The sequence below is a fragment of the Squalius cephalus genome, assembly GCF_949319135.1.
Source record: "Squalius cephalus genome assembly, chromosome: 21".
Classification (NCBI taxonomy): Eukaryota; Metazoa; Chordata; class Actinopteri; order Cypriniformes; family Leuciscidae; genus Squalius; species Squalius cephalus.
Genome location: NC_137142.1, coordinates 5,584,405 through 5,602,756, shown reverse-complemented (window position 1 = coordinate 5,602,756; position 18,352 = coordinate 5,584,405). Strand labels below are relative to the sequence as shown.

The following is an 18,352-nucleotide window of genomic DNA, read 5'->3' as shown; positions in this document are numbered from 1 at the left end:
CATCCCTGCACAATGTCCATTGCATTGTGATGGTGGGAGTGTTCCTATGTGTGTATATATAATGCAGTTTTCTCTAAGCGGTTCTCAGAATTGAGTCCTTGGGGCGAGGGCGTTAATTTATATATATATATATATATATATATATATATGATGTGCATGGATAAATCATTTATAATAAATTATTATTTCTTTATTGCAATATTCAATAAAAACAAGAATTGTCCAATTGTCCATTTCATGGTGACTTTAATATGATGTTCAGGCAACACGTGCATGCTATGATTATCTTCACTTTATGCATATTTATATTTAAACAAAATATGATATAAATCAAATAAAACTGAATCGGGAAATACATGCATACTCTGTTTATCTTCAATGTATATTTATAATACAGAGAATATAGTATATTTATACATGAAAATTAGCTATTTTGGCTTTAAATGTAAACACCATTGTTAATTCATGTGTATCGTCCTAATAAATAAATATTTCATTTTTTTATTCAGTTCATTTTACAAAGTACAAATGTTGGTGATGCTTCGTTCCCTTGTTCATTCGCTGGTATCCTTAGGCATGCTCCGCTTTTTACATGGACTTCGCTGACTTGCACCTACATTTTCCTTTTGAGGAAATAGACATAATCAGGTTTAATAAGCTGGAAGGAGGTAAAAAAGACACATCACTTAACTTGTTTTACCACGAGGGGTCTATGAATTTGACTCTAAATTGAGGATAACAAACAAAGTAGCTTAGTTGAAGACCGTGTTTGTTTTGAATAAATCTGAAAATAATTTATCATAATAAGAGATCATTTTCGACAATTACTCTGAATATCTGGGGGAAATGTGGGTCCCTCTCAATGTCTATGGTGGTTGCAGCCTTAGCTGAAGTTTTTACCTTGGAGGTCAGGAAACCAAGTCTTGCGTTTTCTCTTCAATTCAGCTTTCTCTTCTTCACTGGTTTAGAGTCAGATACTGGAGGAATAAAAAATCATTAAGACACAATTGATGGAAATAATTAATATTAAGAGAGAACAAATTTTTACGTTCAAGAATTTATTTCTGGGGGAAAAACAAATGAACGAGTATCCTAAATGTTTAAGAGAAATCGTCTCGGTTATGTATGTAACCCTCGTTCCCTGAGTAGGGAACAGAGACGTTACGTTGTGACGACGAATGGGGTTTCGCTTAGAAAGCCTCTCACCTTCGAGGATTATAAAACGGCAGCCTTCTCTTCTTCACTGGTTTAGATTCAGATACTGGTGAAATGAAAAATAATAATTAAGATACAATTGGTGGAAATAATATTAATAATCTAAGAGAAAACAGTATATTTTGTTGTTGTGGCGCTGGCTGATGTTCTTACCTTCAATGCCAGGAAACCAGGTCTGGAGCTTCTGAACTCAGCCTTCTCTTCTTCAGCGTGTTTAGAGTCAGAAACTACTGAATTAAAAAAAAAATCATTAAGTGACACAATTGGTGAAAATAATATATATATATATATATATATATATATATATATATATATATATATATATATATAAATGAAGGTGACTTGACTATAAAAAGAACATTACAATGAGCAAAAATTTGAAAACCTCACTACAAATAATCCAGAATTGAAGACAAATGCTAATAATCTACTCTCTCTGTTCCACTTCCTCACACCTGAAATCTCTGATCGAGTGAATCTCCTGAGGTTCTCCATCCTACAGTAGATCATTTCTAATCCACTTATGTTGTAAGATCTGCTCTAACGTCGGGCGTTTAGTTGGATCCAGGGTTAGGCACTGGCTAATCAGATCACTGCATTCTGTACACATTTTATCAAGGAGAGAGCTGGTTAGTCAAGACCATGTGACACTAATGTTGGCATCTATGAAAACAGCATCTGAAACATGATTAATATAAGGTCAAGTGTTCTTCATCTTTACTTTAAAGGTGAAGTATGTATTTTCTTCTGCACTAGTGGCACATTGCGAAATTACAAAATAAAGCATAATTTAAAAAACCTACATCATCACGTCATCCCCAACTCAAACATCACAAACGCAGCTCTTACTGGTTCTTGTGAAGGCATGTTTCAGGTCCAACATATTAGGAATACTTTTAGCTGTGTTGCATTTGTCTTTCTGAACATTTGTCTTTATGAACATTGGTCTTTCTGAACGGATGCATGATGATGCTGTATGGTAATTAAAGCATGCTTTATAGCGTGTAGCATCACAATGATCTGTTCACTTTGACGAGTTCATGACCTGTTTAATCTCCGAAAGTAGAAATGCAGTGAATTTTGGCTTTCACTTCTGTGACTAAAGCTACATTTCTTATAGTATTTAACTATATATCAATTTTTTTACACACTTCACCTTTAACTGTGTCTGTACTGAGCCTTTTGCTTTATGTATGTGTGTGTTTATTAATGTTATCAATATTATTCACTCACCGTTGGATAAGCTGGTGTTCTGAAATGTAACTTTGGCTTCTTTGGTTTCCGTTGGATTGTGAAAAGGAGGACATGCGTTCACCATCTCGTACAGCAACACTCCTAGAGCCCAGACATTTGCTGGGACGGCGTGAAATCGAGGTTCTGTGAAGACTTCAGGAGGGCAGTAATCCAGGACTCCTGTAAGCAAGACATTTGTGTGTTGTTGAGCAATTCTTTCAAAGTGTCAAATAATCAGCAAGTCATTACATCCAGGTTTCCACACACTCCCAAAATGCTCACCAATGTAAATGTCGCTGTCGTAGCCATCACTACTAAGCAGCTGACCAGAGCCAAAGTCTATCAGCTTGAGCTCTAACGTGTCTTTCTTCAACAGGAAATTGTGCGCATGAACATCATTGTGAAAAACGTCATGATCAATGCAGTGTTGCACTGCCAGCACAGCCTGTCGCATGATGACCCGTGCGGTCGTTTCGTCCAGTTGAGGATTACGAATGATAAAGTCCAGCACGCTCTCGCAGGGTTCGGGATACTCCATCACCAGGGTGTATTTTCGAGGGTGCTCAAACCAATCGTGTAGTTGTATGACGTAGGGGCTTATGGGTTCTTGCCTCATCATTAGCAGCAGAGCCACTTCTGTAATGAGAGGTTCGGGACGCCCAGGCTAGAGAAAAGAGAAGAAGACAGAAGATTAGCTGGGTAAAAATCTGAAGAAAACTTCATTTTTAAAGGTACTTTTCTTTGATCTTTGTAGATCCGATCAACAGAGCCTTTCCAGGCTTATTTGTCTATTACATTTACACCTAAAGCTTCCTACAGGTGTACTGACTACAGTAATCAGCACTTAAACAACTAAATACACATTCAGCTTTTGGCCAACTTACAATAGCAAGATAAAGATCGTTGCAAGTCTTGCGCATCCGCTTGATGGCAACCTGCAAAAATGAAAAAAGAAACACTATTCAATAACAGTAACAGCATTCAAGCGCCTGACCTTGCACATAACATTTACGATTTGAGCATCTAAGTATTAAACCATGTGTATTAAATATGTTTTGATGCGTGCAAGAGCAAAATGTTTATACAATTCAGCAAAATCAGCAAAAACCTTTTTGCCGTCAAATTTGCGTGTTCCCTCGAACACTCTTCCGAATCCTCCGGATCCAATCATCTCTCCCGCATTATAGAGAGACTCAAAGGAGTCTGAAAAACAAACAGGAAAATATGAGAAATATATGAGCTTGCTAGATCCTTTGTTTTATATTAAAAATATCAGTGCAGGTCGAAAAAATAATATTAATATTCTCTGAAAACAAGCCTCAAGATATCTTTAGTGGAAAACAAGAGGATAATACTGTTTAAAACAATAATGACTGCAGATTTACCATGATCTGGCTCGACGCCGGAGTGATCTGGATCAGAATCTGGCTCTGAGTCCAGATCTAGTGGAGGAACGAAAGGCTCCACAACATCCACAGCTTTACTGTCAGAACAGCAGCGGGACAGACTCGTCCACAAGTTCCTGATGAACCAACAAATCCTGTCCATCTTCTTTTGTTTTGTAGGTTTTTCTGAAAAAAAAAAATAAATAAATAATTAAAAACATCTCTGACCTCACATTTAACAATGATATAACTTCCATTTTACTGTTAAATTCTTATCTTTAATGTCACAAATCCAAAGTAATGCAAATATTTCCAAGCTATCCGCCTGACGACGCCCTGTTTCTGCTTAATACCTGCATAAACGTCCCTTAGCGCTGACCAACATTTTTCACAATATTAAGTAATAATCATTTTATTTCACGATAATGATAGTTATTTTTTTTGTTATTTTATTTGATCTTTTATTAAAAAGAGAGCATACATTTCCAGGCCTCATTTGGCACAGTTCTGGCAATGGTAAAGGTCATATGAGCCATCATGTCTTAAAATATATTTCACATTTATTTTTTATGAAATATATTTAAATAAACATTGATTTGATTAAATACAGCAATGTCTTATTAAAGACATAACTTAACCGACTCTGTTTACATGAATACTGGTCACAACAGCCATTTTGACACAATTTTGTCAGTTTTTGACCATACAAACGCAATACAGAACTCTATTCAGGATCGTGTGTGTGTTTTCGGGTGTGTGTCAGACAGCGCAAGTGAGTTCATGGCTAATTGGCTTAACAAAAATATATTCTAAGAACGTTTTGTCCAACTAAAATATTTCAGAAGAATTTCGCTAAGAAACAGTGAATGTGACCAGACCTTAACTTGTCAAACATTTTAAGCAGTCACCATTCTGCCTTATTTCAGTCTCACCTGTCGAGCTCTTGTTCTCATCCTCCATGGCACCGTGAGCAGTCGGGACGTCTGAAGTCTCGACGGGAACTTGACCAGGCTGTGGAGGACACATCCACTCTTGGAAGCTGTCGGATCTGGACAAACTTCTGTTTCCGCCACTGCCCTGTTCATGTTGGCTCTCAGATCTGTTGTTACTGCTCCTCTTCTCGACGATGTACGTGCCTGTGCTGCTCAAGCTCGACGACAACCCACATAACCACCTCTTCACATTCCCCACAGAGCGGGACAAAGATGGTGTGGACATGATGCCCAGTGGAGAATCTGTGGAAGCAGCTCCACTGGATCTGCCTGAGGCTGGAATATTCCAGACATTTTTAATAATATTAATAATCAATGTCACTGGTCACACCAAAAAAATGCAACTTTCTACTTTAAGCAGTCATCATTCTGCCTTATTTCAGTCTCACCTGTGGAGCTCTTGTTCTCATCCTCCATGGCACCCGGCGCAGTCGGGACGTTTGAAGTCTTCATTGGCTCGACGGGAACTTGACCAGGCAGTGGAGGACACATCCACTCTTGGAACATTTCTAATAATATTAATAATCAATGTCAGTGGTCACACCCCCAAAAAATGCAACTTTCTATTTTCAATGACAAATAATTTATGAACTTTAATAAAAGCCTATTCTGACCTCTGCGAGAGCGTTTGGATGAAGTGGACGGACGTCCATCATCTGGCCTCTGCAACTCTCTCTTCCTCTGAGCCGGACCTGTGGACACAGAAACAAACTCACAAGACAGAGGTGTTAAATGTCCAGGAATAAGCTCCTGGCTCTGTGCCTGGCTCGGGCCTGGCATCCTCCTTCAAACTGCAATAAAAACAATACAAATACAATACAAAATACAAAATAATACAATAAAATACAATTCTCCTCAGAAAAACCCCTCCCAAAAAAATAAAATAAAATAAATAATAAAATAAAACTCCAAACTCCCTTTAAAATTAGAAAAGAACAATCAAATAGAAGTGTCCTCAGAAATTATATGATAAAACTATAAATAAAACTATGTAAATGAGTATATCCTCCGATCTCCTTCTAGAATAAAAGTCTCCTCTCTGAAATCCTCCAAACAGCTTCAAAATCGCAAGATCAGCACAGAAAATATTCAGCAGAAATCTCTGAATTCGCCTCGCCTCAACCAACAGAAAGCGATCTAGCCTGTTGATATTTGCAGACAGAATTCATAACACGCGTCGCAATAACGAATTCATAACACGCGTCGCAATAACGAATTCATAACACGCGTCGCTATAGCAACAAAAATTCGAAGCATTCGAAATACATGAAGTCGCGCGCGTGAGCAGAGCGCGTGAGCGCACATCGCATCTGGAAACAAACTGAATCAGGACTGAATGTTATTGTTAAATAACCATTTAACAAGTGATATAATAATGTATCATAACTGCTTAACGTTAGCTAAAAATTTGATATGTTAAAGCATGAAATAAGGTACCACAAATCAGTGAATTTGAGTCTGATGTGGGTATATTATTATATCAGTAATAAAATTATATATAAAAAATGTATAATCGTTCAAAATAGTATTAGACATTTATGTCAATGCGATTCAGAGACGAATACTAATGTTGTCCACCAGAGGGAGCCACAGAATAGCAAGTTAAAAGACTATGATAATTGTTCAATAACTTGTAGTCAAAATAGCATATACATTCATTATAGTTTCATAAAGTTAAATAAAGGCCAATAATGAGTTTGCAAAAACTTACAGACCATGAATTTTTTTATTTTAATTTTAATGATATTGACTGTCATGGTGAACAAAAGACAGAAGCAAAAATGCAGGTAACTCATGTAATGTTTAGTCTTCTATTATTCAAGAAGTCACACATAAACATTTGTGCTGCAAGCTTCTGTGTGAGCTGCAAGCTCTCTCTTTATTTTTCTAACGTCACACACATGGTCAGTAGCAACCATAGACTGTAAAAAATATGGACAAAGCGTCTGTGACGTCACCCATAGACTTTCTGAAGAACGGGTTTGAAGCCGTTTATGGGGGGTATGGGCGGCGCCATCTTGGAAAATCTTGGGAAATCCTAACCCCGCCCACCTTCTAACGCAGCGCGCGTCACTCAGCTCGCCTGCCTGCTACTCCGGTTATCTCAGTGTATATTTCAGGCAACGAACTATTTTTTACAGTCTATGGCAACGAAATATGTTATAAAACACCATACTAACTCTTTTCGTTTTCATTTAATAATTTTTTGTCTGATTTTGAGTCTCTTTTTCTTGTTGCTCCAGTTGTCATTGTCCAGTCCAGATTGCAATTGCGGTAGTGTGGTGCGGAGCTTACGACACATCAGTAGCTCAGCAGGGGATGCTCCACACTCCAGAGGTGCAGCTCTGTAGCTAAGTAAAGCAAGGTGAGGATCAGTCTTACCGTCCTTGGCTTTCTTCAGAAGTCTCTTAACAATTTGTACTCCTTTTTCCGCCTGACCATTGGCTTGTGGGTACAATGGACTTGAGGTAACATGTTTGAAACCATAGTGCTTTGCAAACTCTTTAAACTCTCTACAGTCATACTGCGGACCGTTGTCACTTACAACACATTGCGGGATTCCGTGTCTGGAAAAGAACCCTTTCATGTGCGCTATAACAGACTCTGCAGTGGTGCTGGAGAGTTGCGCAATCTCAGGGTAGTTTGAGTAATAGTCTATAACAAGAAGATAGTCCTTGCCATACAGATGAAATAAATCTGTGCCCACCTTCTGCCAAGGAGCAGTGGGCAGGTCGGCCACCAGCATTGGCTCTTTGACTTGTTTGTAGTGGTGTCTGAGGCAGATGTCACATTTCTCAATCATCTCCTCTATGTCTTTGTTGATTCCTGGCCAGTAGATGGATTCACGTGCTCTTCTCTTACACTTTTCCACTCCCAGGTGTCCTTCATGAAGACGCTGAAGCATGTCTTTCCGCATGGTCTGTGGGATAACAATCCTGTTTTTTCTCAGCAGAAGTCCTTTTGACATACACAGCTCCGCCCGCACCGGGAAAAACTGTGGGCTAACTCCTTTCGACCAGCCGTACTTTACACAGTGAGACACTTTGTGAAGCGTAGGGTCTTTTTCTGTCTCTGTAACAATCTGCTGCAGCATAGTGTCAGATACAGGCAGTGAGGCAGTGACCATGCTGATGTGTGTTTCAGCATCTTCTGTTGCGGTGTTCTCAGCTGTGCCACTGTTGCGTTCTGGTGCTCTAGAAAGTGTGTCAGCAAGCACTATGTATTTACCTGGCGTGTATATTAGGTCAAAGTCATAGCGCTGCAATGTCATCATCATGCGTTGGATTCTGGGCGACATGTCATTGAGATTCTTCTTACGGATGGATATTAGTGGTTTATGATCGGTTTCTGCTGTGAATGTGGGCAGTCCATAAACATAAGTGTGAAATTTCCCACACCCAAACACTAGGCCCAGCGTCTCCTTCTCGATCTGAGCATAGCGTTTTTCAGTCTCTGTCATTGTTCTTGATGCATATGCTACAGGTTGCCATTTTTCGTCATTCATTTGTAGCAGTACAGCTCCTAGTCCGTCTTTTGATGCATCAGTTGAGATTTTGGTTGGTTTCGTTGGGTCAAAGTATGTTAAAACTGGTTCAGCAGTCACTGTTCTCTTCAGTTCTTTCCATTCTTTTTCATGTTTTGATGTCCACTCAAATGCAACGTTGTGATGCAGCAATTCTCTGAGGCATGTCGTTTTTGAGGAAAGGTTGGGAATGAACTTACCCAAAAAGTTAACCATCCCCATTGCTCGCAAAACTCCTTTTTTATCAGTTGGGGCCGGCATATTCAGTATGGCTTGCACTTTTGTTTTGTCTGGGAGCACACCGTTTGCTGTGAGCTTGTCTCCTAAGAATGTCATTTCTGTCACTCCTACAAGACATTTCTCTCTTTTTAATTTTAATCCGAACTTTTTCACTCTCTGTAACAGCTTCTCCAGTCTCTCATCATGTTGTTGTTTTGTGTTTCCCCAGACAACTAAATCATCAATGTACACTCGTGTTCCTTCCAGACCCTCTATGATTGACTCCATAGCTCTGTGAAAGATCTCTGGTGCTGACTTGATGCCGAATGGAAGCCTCAGAAAACAGTAACGCCCAAATGGTGTGTTAAAGGTCGTGTACTTGCTGCTTTCTGGGTCCAGTTTCAGCTGCCAAAATCCATGCGAGGCATCTAATTTGCTGAAGAATTTGGCACCAGCCATGTCACTCAGGATTTCTTCTCGCTTGGGGATTTGATAATGTTCTCTTTTAATGTTCTCATTCAAATCCTTAGGATCTAGGCAGACACGTAACTCAGAGGAATTTTTCTTTTTAACACATGTGATGGAATTAACCCAGTCAGTGGGCTCTTCCACTCGCTCTATTACTCCCATCTGTGTCATTCTGTTCAGTTCTTTTTTAAGTCCTGCTTTCAGAGGTGCTGGCACTCTCCTTCTGGCACTCTCCTTGGGGCATGCACTACAGGTATGGCATCTTCCTTGAGCTGTATTTTGTAAGTGTAAGGTAGTGTACCATGTCCTTTAAAGACAGTCGCGTATTTGTTTACAATACTTTTACTACCTTCGCTTTGTGACTGCCTTTCGCTTTTATTGTCTGTTTCTATGTTGTCACTGTTGATCTGATAGATCCTCTTGACTAATCCAAGATCTTCAGATGCTTTGTCTCCAAGAATTGACTCGTGTCCACTTGGCACAATTGTAAACATCAAATTGTGTTGTTTGCCTTTTGCGGTCACTTTGAGCCTACAACCACCCATGGTTTTAATTGGCTGATTGTTGTATGCTTTTAATGACATTGCTTTGTCTGCAACTCTTTTTGGTTTCTCTGCAAGAGCTTTCAGATCATTTTCATTGATCAAGTTAGCTTTAGCTCCGGTGTCAATTTTGAAAGTTACTAGTGTCCCATTGACAAACAGAGGTGCAGTCCATTTGTCATCTTTTACGGCACGTACAGCATGCTCTGTGTCACTTGCACTTTGCGGCTGCACATCATTTTTCTCACACGACACCATTTTGATGAAAAATGTCTCGCTCAAATCATCACTGTCATCTGTGTCTTCCTGCACTGTGTATACCTTTTTTCTGGTATGACACATTTTCGCATAATGATTTAGCTTTTTACACTTTGCACAAATTTTTCCAAATGCAGGGCATTGTCTTGGTCCGTGCATTTCACCACACTTCTTACAGTCAAACTGTGTTTGATCACTTTCTCTGTTTTTGTCTTTTTGTTTGGACTTGAACCGTGATTTTCCTTTCATTTTCACTGCGTTCACAGACTCGTTTTCTTGATCTAATGGCGTTGGTTGAAAAGTAAGAGCATGCTGCTTTGCTAGTTCGTTAGCTTGACATACTTTTATTGCACTTTCCAGTGTTAGATCCGCTTCCCTCAACAGCTTTTCTCTTAGCTTCTTTTCATTTGTCCCAAACACAATTTGATCCCTTATCATTGAGTTTTTAAGATCTCCAAAATTGCAGGACTGAGCTTTTATTTTGAGATCGGTAAGATAATTATCAAACGACTCACCAGGCTGTTGGAGACGAGAACGGAATACATATCTTTCGTAAGTTTCATTTTTCTTTGAAAGACAGTGTTCATCAAATTTTTTTAGGACCTCATCAAACTTGTCTTTGTCGTCTGGTACTTCAAATACAAAGGTGTTATATACCTCAATAGCCTCCGCTCCGGCAATGGTTAGCAAAAGGGCTATTTTTCTTTCTTCCGCCCGACGATCAACTCCAACCGCGGCCAAGTATAGCTGAAGTTTTTGCTTGAAGGATCGCCAGTTCGCGTCCACATTCCCCGTCATTTTCAGCGGAGTTGGTGGTTTTACTGCGTCCATCTTGCATCTGTTATTTTCTTAAACCCCAGTCCTGGTACCATGTAATGTTTAGTCTTCTATTATTCAAGAAGTCACACATAAACATTTGTGCTGCAAGCTTCTGTGTGAGCTGCAAGCTCTCTCTTTATTTTTCTAACGTCACACACATGGTCAGTAGCAACGTCATCCGCTTGTTCTGCTATTCACCACATATAGCATTACACTATAGGGAAAACCTATACTGCCACCTTGTGGTTACTCAATAGAATGCCTATCATTACAACTCAGTTTATTCTTATACATGTAAGTGAAAGTCCGGTGATGAGTGAGTAGCTGGTGACACAGGGACTGGATGGTCAGCGAGACGTCCGTGGTGAAGTGCTGAAACCGTGAAACCCAGGTGAAGACGAAATCCGAAGAACGAGGAACAGGAACTGGAACACGAAACAGGAACGTCGACAAAACTGGGATAACGCACGGGAGACATCAACCAACGATCTGACAATGAGAGAAAAGTGCGGTGAAGTTTTATAGGTGTTAGAATGAGCTGCAGCTGGAGTGTTGAATGAGATCAGCTGGATCGCTGATCATCCGGAATGAGTGCCACGCCCACTCACACACACACACACACACACAGAACAACAGTTACACGAGACAAGAAGGAAACAATGAATTTATGAACCGTGACAGTACCCCCCCCCCCTAGGAACGCCTCCTGGCGTCCCTAGGCTCCCTTACCTGTCGATTGTAATCATCAATAAGGGAGTGATCCAGAATGTCTCTGGCAGGTACCCAACTTCTCGCCTCCGGACCGTAACCTTCCCAGTCCACCAAGTACTGGACTCCGCGTCCCCTCCGCCTCATGTCCAGAATACGATTTACCGAATAGGTTGGTTCCCCGTCTACGAGACGCGGCGGTGGGGGAACCGGGGCTGGCGGATTAATACGGGAATAAAACACGGGTTTAATTTTGGATACATGAAACACGGGATGAATCCTCCTGTACACTGGAGGGAGATTGAGGCGGACTGCCACCGGACTAATGATCTTGGTGACAGTGAACGGGCCGATAAATTTAGGAGCAAGTTTATTAGAAACGGAGCGGAGCGGAATGTTCTTGGTAGAAAGCCACACTTTTTGACCAACGACGTATACGGGAGGCCTAGACCGGTGGCGATCGGCTTTGGCCTTGGTGCGCGCTCCCACCTGGAGTAGAGTCTCGCGGGCTCTAGTCCAGGTGCGACGACACCTCTGGACAAATGCGTGGGCAGAGGGAACCGCGACTTCGGACTCCAGACTAGGAAACATTGGTGGCTGGTAACCTACACTACACTCAAACGGAGATAGGCCCGTAGATGACACTGGCAACGTATTGTGTGCGTACTCCACCATAGACAATTGCTGACTCCACGAGGAAGGATTCTTGGAAACCAAACATCGCAACGTTCTCTCCAGATCTTGGTTGGCTCTCTCAGTTTGCCCATTGCTCTGGGGATGAAACCCTGAGGACAGACTTACAGTCGCCCCTAATAATCTACAAAACTCTCGCCAAAATTTGGACACAAATTGAGGTCCTCTGTCGGAAACCACGTCTGTCGGGAGGCCATGTAAGCGAAAGACGTGATTAACGACGGTCAACGCTGTCTCCTTGGCTGTGGGTAATTTGGGCAAGGGAATAAAATGGGCCGCCTTCGAGAACCGGTCCACCACGGTCAAAACTACCGTGTTACCCCGAGAGGGTGGGAGGGCGGTGATAAAATCTAGCGAAATATGGGACCAGGGTCTCGAAGGGACAGGCAGCGGTTGGAGTAACCCATCTGGGGAACGATTGGAAGTCTTACCAGTGGCGCAAACTGAGCAAGCCAAAACAAAACTGTGAACATCACGAGCCATGAGTGGCCACCAGAATCGTTGCTTGACCAAAAACTTGGTACGATTAACTCCTGGATGACAAGCCACATTGGAACAATGCCCCCACTGAATAACGTCGGACCGTAATCCCTCCGGTACAAATAAGCGGTTCGGTGGGCAACCGGCCGGGGGCGTTACCCCTTCTAAGGCTCTCTTGACCTTCGATTCGACCTCCCATACGAGTGTGGAGACAAATAGATTCTCGGGTAAAATGCACTCGGGAGTAGACGGGCGTTCGGAACGATCAAAAATTCGCGATAAAGAATCGGGTTTGATGTTTTTGGAACCCGGGCGGTACGAGAGTGTAAAATCAAAACGTCCGAAAAAAAGTGCCCACCGAGCCTGCCTGGAGTTCAATCTTTTGGCAGTCTTAATGTATTCCAAATTCTTATGGTCTGTCCAGACGATAAAAGGTACCCCCGACCCTTCTAACCAGTGACGCCATTCTTCCAATGCTAACTTGACCGCCAACAATTCTCTGTTACCAATGTCATAATTGCATTCGGCAGGAGACAAACGATGGGACAAAAACGCGCATGGGTGCATTCTATCGTCTGAGGGAGAACGCTGAGAGATCACTGCACCTACCCCCACCTCTGACGCATCAACCTCCACCACGAACTGACGTGATGGATCAGGGGTAATCAAGATGGGAGCCGAAACAAAGCGACTCTTGAGTTTGGCAAACGCAGCCTTAGCTGCGTCTGACCACCTGAACGTAGTTCTGGGGGAGGTCAAGGCAGTCAGAGGCGAGGCTAGTTGGCTGAAGTTGCGAATGAACCGCCGGTAGAAATTGGCGAACCCCAGAAACCGCTGTAGGGCCTTACGGGAATCTGGAGTTGGCCATTCCACCACAGCCTTAACCTTCTCCGGATCCATCCGAATTCCCTCAGCCGACACAATGTACCCTAGAAAAGAAACAGACTGTGCATGAAAATCGCATTTCTCCGCCTTGACAAAAAGCCCATTCTCTAACAACCTCTGAAGCACTCGTCGGACGTGCTGCACGTGTTCCTGGAGAGAAGATGAAAAAATCAATATGTCATCCAGGTAGACATATAGAAACTGGTCGACCATATCTCGCAGCACGTCATTGACGAGTGCTTGGAAGACTGCTGGGGAGTTGGACAGCCCGAAGGGCATGACCAAGTATTCAAAGTGCCCCCTGGGGGTGTTAAAAGCAGTCTTCCACTCATCCCCCTTCCTGATGCGGACCAAATGATAAGCATTACGTAAATCCAATTTAGTGAAGACGGACGCTCCCTGCAACCTCTCGAAGGCTGAAGACATCAACGGTAAAGGATAGGTATTCTTTACCGTGATGCTGTTCAGCCCTCGGTAATCAATGCAAGGTCGCAGAGAACCATCCTTCTTCCCCACAAAAAAGAACCCCGCCCCCGCTGGAGAAGAGGAAGGACGGATGAACCCCGTTGCTAGAGAATCAGAAATATATTTCTCCATGGCCCCCCTCTCTGGAACAGAAAGCGAATATAACTTGCCCTTAGGCGGAGATTTACCTGGCAGTAGATCTATTGCACAGTCATAGGGACGGTGCGGAGGAAGAGAAGCAGCCCGAGACTTACTGAACACTTCCTTCAGGTCCAGGTACTCCGTGGGCACGTTAGATAAATCCCCTGCCTCCTCCTGAAACACAGAGACAGAAACAGACGGACAGGCAGAGACAAGACAGGACTCATGACACTTAGTACTCCATTCAAACACCGTGCACTGCTGCCAGTCTATTTTGGGGTTGTGTTCGATGAGCCAGGGATGTCCTAGGACTATGGGTGCGAGAGGGGAGTCCAGTATGTAAAATGACAGGGTCTCAGTGTGGTTGCCAGATGTGATGAGCGTGACGGGTCCGGTGGTGAGTGAAATGTTAGGTAGATCTTGGCCATTGAGTGCGCGGACTTCAATCTTGCGGGTGAGTGGTAAGAGAGGAATTTGAAATCTGTGTGCAAACGTGTAGTCCATAAAATTACCCTCGGCCCCGGAATCCACCAGTGCTTGTCCGTCGTGCTCGTGAGCTGACCATCTCAGTCTTACTGGGAGGAGCGTCGATGTTGCTGAGGTCTTCTCGGCGGAGATCCCACCCGACAGTCGCCTCAGAATTACTGCCGGGCCTGCCCCTTTAACTGGACAGCCGAAAGCGAAGTGTCCTGATGCCCCACAGTACAGGCAGAGTCCTTGGGATCTCCGCCTTTCCTTCTCCTCCCGAGTAAGCCGAGCCCGCCCAACCTGCATGGGCTCGTGATCGTAGACGGGGCTGACCGCATCCCCACCGCTGGACCGTTGAACCCCGGCTCTTTCCGCCATTCGACCAGGCAACCTCCGTCGTTCAACACGGGATAAACGAGCATCTACTCGAAGTGCCAGTTCAATAAGTCCATTAAGGGATGTGGGCAGGTCCAGGGGGTAGATTTCCTTCTGGATGCGGTCAGCCAGCCCATGCAGGAACATGTCCCACTGCGCCTCCTCGTTCCAATGACACTCTACCGCCAGGGTTCTGAACTCAATCGAATAGTCAGAGACTGACCTCTCTCCTTGCTTGAGCTCTGCTAGGATGCGGGCCGCCTCTCTCCCGGTGCTGGCGCGGTCGAAGACCCTCTTCATTTCGGCGGAGAGTGTCTGGAACGAGGTGCAGCATGGATCTTGATTCTCCCACACCGCCGTTCCCCAGAGTGCTGCCTTCCCAGTCAAGAGCGTGAGAGCGAAAGCCACCTTGGCCGATTCGCTGGAGAATGTTCTTGGCTGCAGGGAGAAATGCATCGAACAGCGAGTCAAAAACGCTCTGCAAAAACTAGGCTCACCTGCATAGGTCTCAGGTACGGGAAGGCGTGGCTCAGACTGGGAAGCATTCTCCGGTGGTGTGGGGGGAACGGACGGTGTGGGTGGCGCAGTGGGATTTCGCAGGAGTAGTAATTGCTGGGTGAGCTCGGACACCTGTGTCACCAGCGCTTGAACTGCTCGAGCTGAGTCGTTGATATTCCTCTCCTGATGATCCATACGTTGTATACTGGTGTTGACAAAAGTCTCGAATGAAGATGGTTTACCTGCTGCTTCCATAGCATGGTCAGATCGTTCTGTCATGGTGAACAAAAGACAGAAGCAAAAATGCAGGTAACTCAGTTTATTCTTATACATGTAAGTGAAAGTCCGGTGATGAGTGAGTAGCTGGTGACACAGGGACTGGATGGTCAGCGAGACGTCCGTGGTGAAGTGCTGAAACCGTGAAACCCAGGTGAAGACGAAATCCGAAGAACGAGGAACAGGAACTGGAACACGAAACAGGAACGTCGACAAAACTGGGATAACGCACGGGAGACATCAACCAACGATCTGACAATGAGAGAAAAGTGCGGTGAGGTTTTATAGGTGTTAGAATGAGCTGCAGCTGGAGTGTTGAATGAGATCAGCTGGATCGCTGATCATCCGGAATGAGTGCCACGCCCACTCACACACACACACACACACACAGAACAACAGTTACACGAGACAAGAAGGAAACAATGAATTTATGAACCGTGACAATTGACAACATATTTGTCAAGTTGCAGACATGACAGAATTTATGTCCAATTGAAGAAGAGGCACTATAATAACTGTCTACTTTTATATAGTACATATATATATTAATACTTCCATAAAGAGACACTTAAAAACTCATATTTTATTTGAAAAGAGACATGTCCATTGTATAACTATATATCATCAACACAAGCCATTGTGCTTGAACACCGACGATCGCCTCAAGTTAAACTGCATTGTTTCATTGACCTTCTGTGTCATTGCCCACAACGCTTACGCGACAGGACTTTGAAACAGCAAACAGCTAAAACAATAAAGGCGTGACTTACATCGCATCCAGCTAGCCAACTCCGTCCAAGCTCCATCATCCTTATTTCTTCTTCGTTTGAACGCCCTGAGAAAGGATTTTGTAAAGATAAAACCGATTTTAAATTCATCTTCCCCGTTTTGGCCTACAAAGTGACGTCATAACTTCGGCACTCTATTGCAGCTGGCTTTACCTTGAAAGTCGAGAACGGTCCAATCACACACGGCCAAAATATTAAAAAACAACTTTGATTCGCTGAAATCAAACGTGGGCGGGTCTGAAATCTGAAACAAACCAATTAGAGCTCAGCCTCAAGTCACATGTATTAATAGAGCTGGTAAGTCCCGCCCATCCGTAAAACCCCGCTGGACCTCTAGGTTGAAAAATCGTCAATGCAAGTGAATGGGAGAAAATAATTATTTTCTAGTCCCGTTTAAATTGTGCCATGAATGTGAACATATGTTGTCTGTGAATTTTTAATATAATTTTTCATGTTACGAGTTTGACAGTATATGGTATGATTCTTCGGCTAGCAGTTGTGGAAAAGACATAACGAGAAAGACTACATGTCGCCTATGTGACGTCACCCCATAAAGTTGACTTACCCGTGGTTTTCGCCAACCTCAACGATTTTGTCCTCTCCCTGAAAGAAGGCGGTGAAGTGCACCAAAGACACAGCCATGTTTAGCGGGATCCGTGAGCTAGTGTTCGTGTGCGAGTGGTGGTGACGTTTCAAACGCGTCGAAAGCAGCGAAGAGTTGTAGTCCACAAAGTGCTCTCACACAAAGTCCGTATTAATAACCGTATCAAACTTCTACCCGCTAAATTGTAGCATTCTTTACACGAAAAATTATATAAAAAATTCACAGACAACACATGTTCACATTCATGGCACAATTCAAACGGGACCAGAAAATAATTATTTTCTCCCATTCACTTGCATTGACGATTTTTCAACCTAGAGGTCCAGTGGGGTTAGCGGAAGGGGCGGGACTTACCAGCTCTATACGCAGCAGAATAAAATAGGCACGTTGATTTTCTGATCATATTTTTTTTTCCAAACCACATTAATCTTAATAACTATTCATTTTGTATTGAATCATTTATAAGTGATATATTGTTCATTAGAAGCTGGAAGTGAAAAACGCCTTGTATTCAGGTATTCATAATTATTAGGCATGTTTAATAATTTCTCTTTTTTTAAATTTATTTATTAACTGTTGTAGCAGAAAAAAGAAATACCCCCCCCCCAAAAAAAACCATTAACAACAATTATTGTCATTGTCATAACATAATACAACAATACTCCAGAGTCCTTCAGTCCATATTAAGTTCCTCCAGTCTTTCAAGTCCTGAAACACAGACACTGTTCTTATAGCTTTTTAAAAAATTAAATAAAGGATTGCATTTAGAAAATTTACATTTGTGAATGTGAAATTTAGCTAACAGAAAATAAGGTTTATAAAATAAATATCACTTTTCTTTTCACATTAATGAAAACCCAAAATTACATTTCTATATGTAAATTAAAAGTTAGGATTCACATAACATTTGATAAAATCACACCAAAATGCCACTGTGAGAGAGCAGATCCAAAATAAATGTAAAGTAGTTTCAGGTTTCTATAAACAGAAAGAACAGAGGGCTGGGACCATATATATCATATAATAAAGGCCTTTATATGGATATGCTGGGACAAAAATGTGACGTGATGACGACGCGATTTGTGACGCTACTTCCTCTAATCGCAGATATAAACTTCCGGATTTAACCAGAAAGACCAGTCTTGAAAGATTTACATATAAACGTGTATTTAACCCCATAAAAACTCGTATTTAACTACATAAAAATATAATTACATACGTTCAACAGCAGAAAACTCCGCCGTTTAATGTCAACATCGGACAGTACTTCAGTACGAGTCATAGACTGGGTACCAGTACATCATGTCAAAATAAAAG

The 18,352-nt window shown here is 42.5% G+C and overlaps 1 protein-coding gene across 1 annotated transcript; it reads right to left on the bottom strand.

Annotated features, from left to right (window-relative positions):
* Positions 1-222: 222 nt before the first annotated feature.
* LOC307149512 (serine/threonine-protein kinase pim-3-like) lies at positions 223-5,697 on the bottom strand. Its single transcript, XM_079855852.1, has 13 exons — positions 5,440-5,697; positions 5,215-5,334; positions 4,766-5,101; positions 3,834-4,019; positions 3,557-3,651; positions 3,333-3,383; positions 2,731-3,112; positions 2,449-2,628; positions 1,671-1,815; positions 1,369-1,442; positions 1,207-1,261; positions 901-977; positions 223-623 (listed from the first exon to the last, which is right to left on the bottom strand). The coding sequence occupies exons 1-9, from the start codon at positions 5,603-5,605 to the stop codon at positions 1,712-1,714; spliced, it is 1,620 nt and encodes a 539-aa protein (XP_079711978.1). The 5' UTR covers positions 5,606-5,697; the 3' UTR covers positions 223-623; positions 901-977; positions 1,207-1,261; positions 1,369-1,442; positions 1,671-1,711.
* Positions 5,698-18,352: the final 12,655 nt, after the last annotated feature.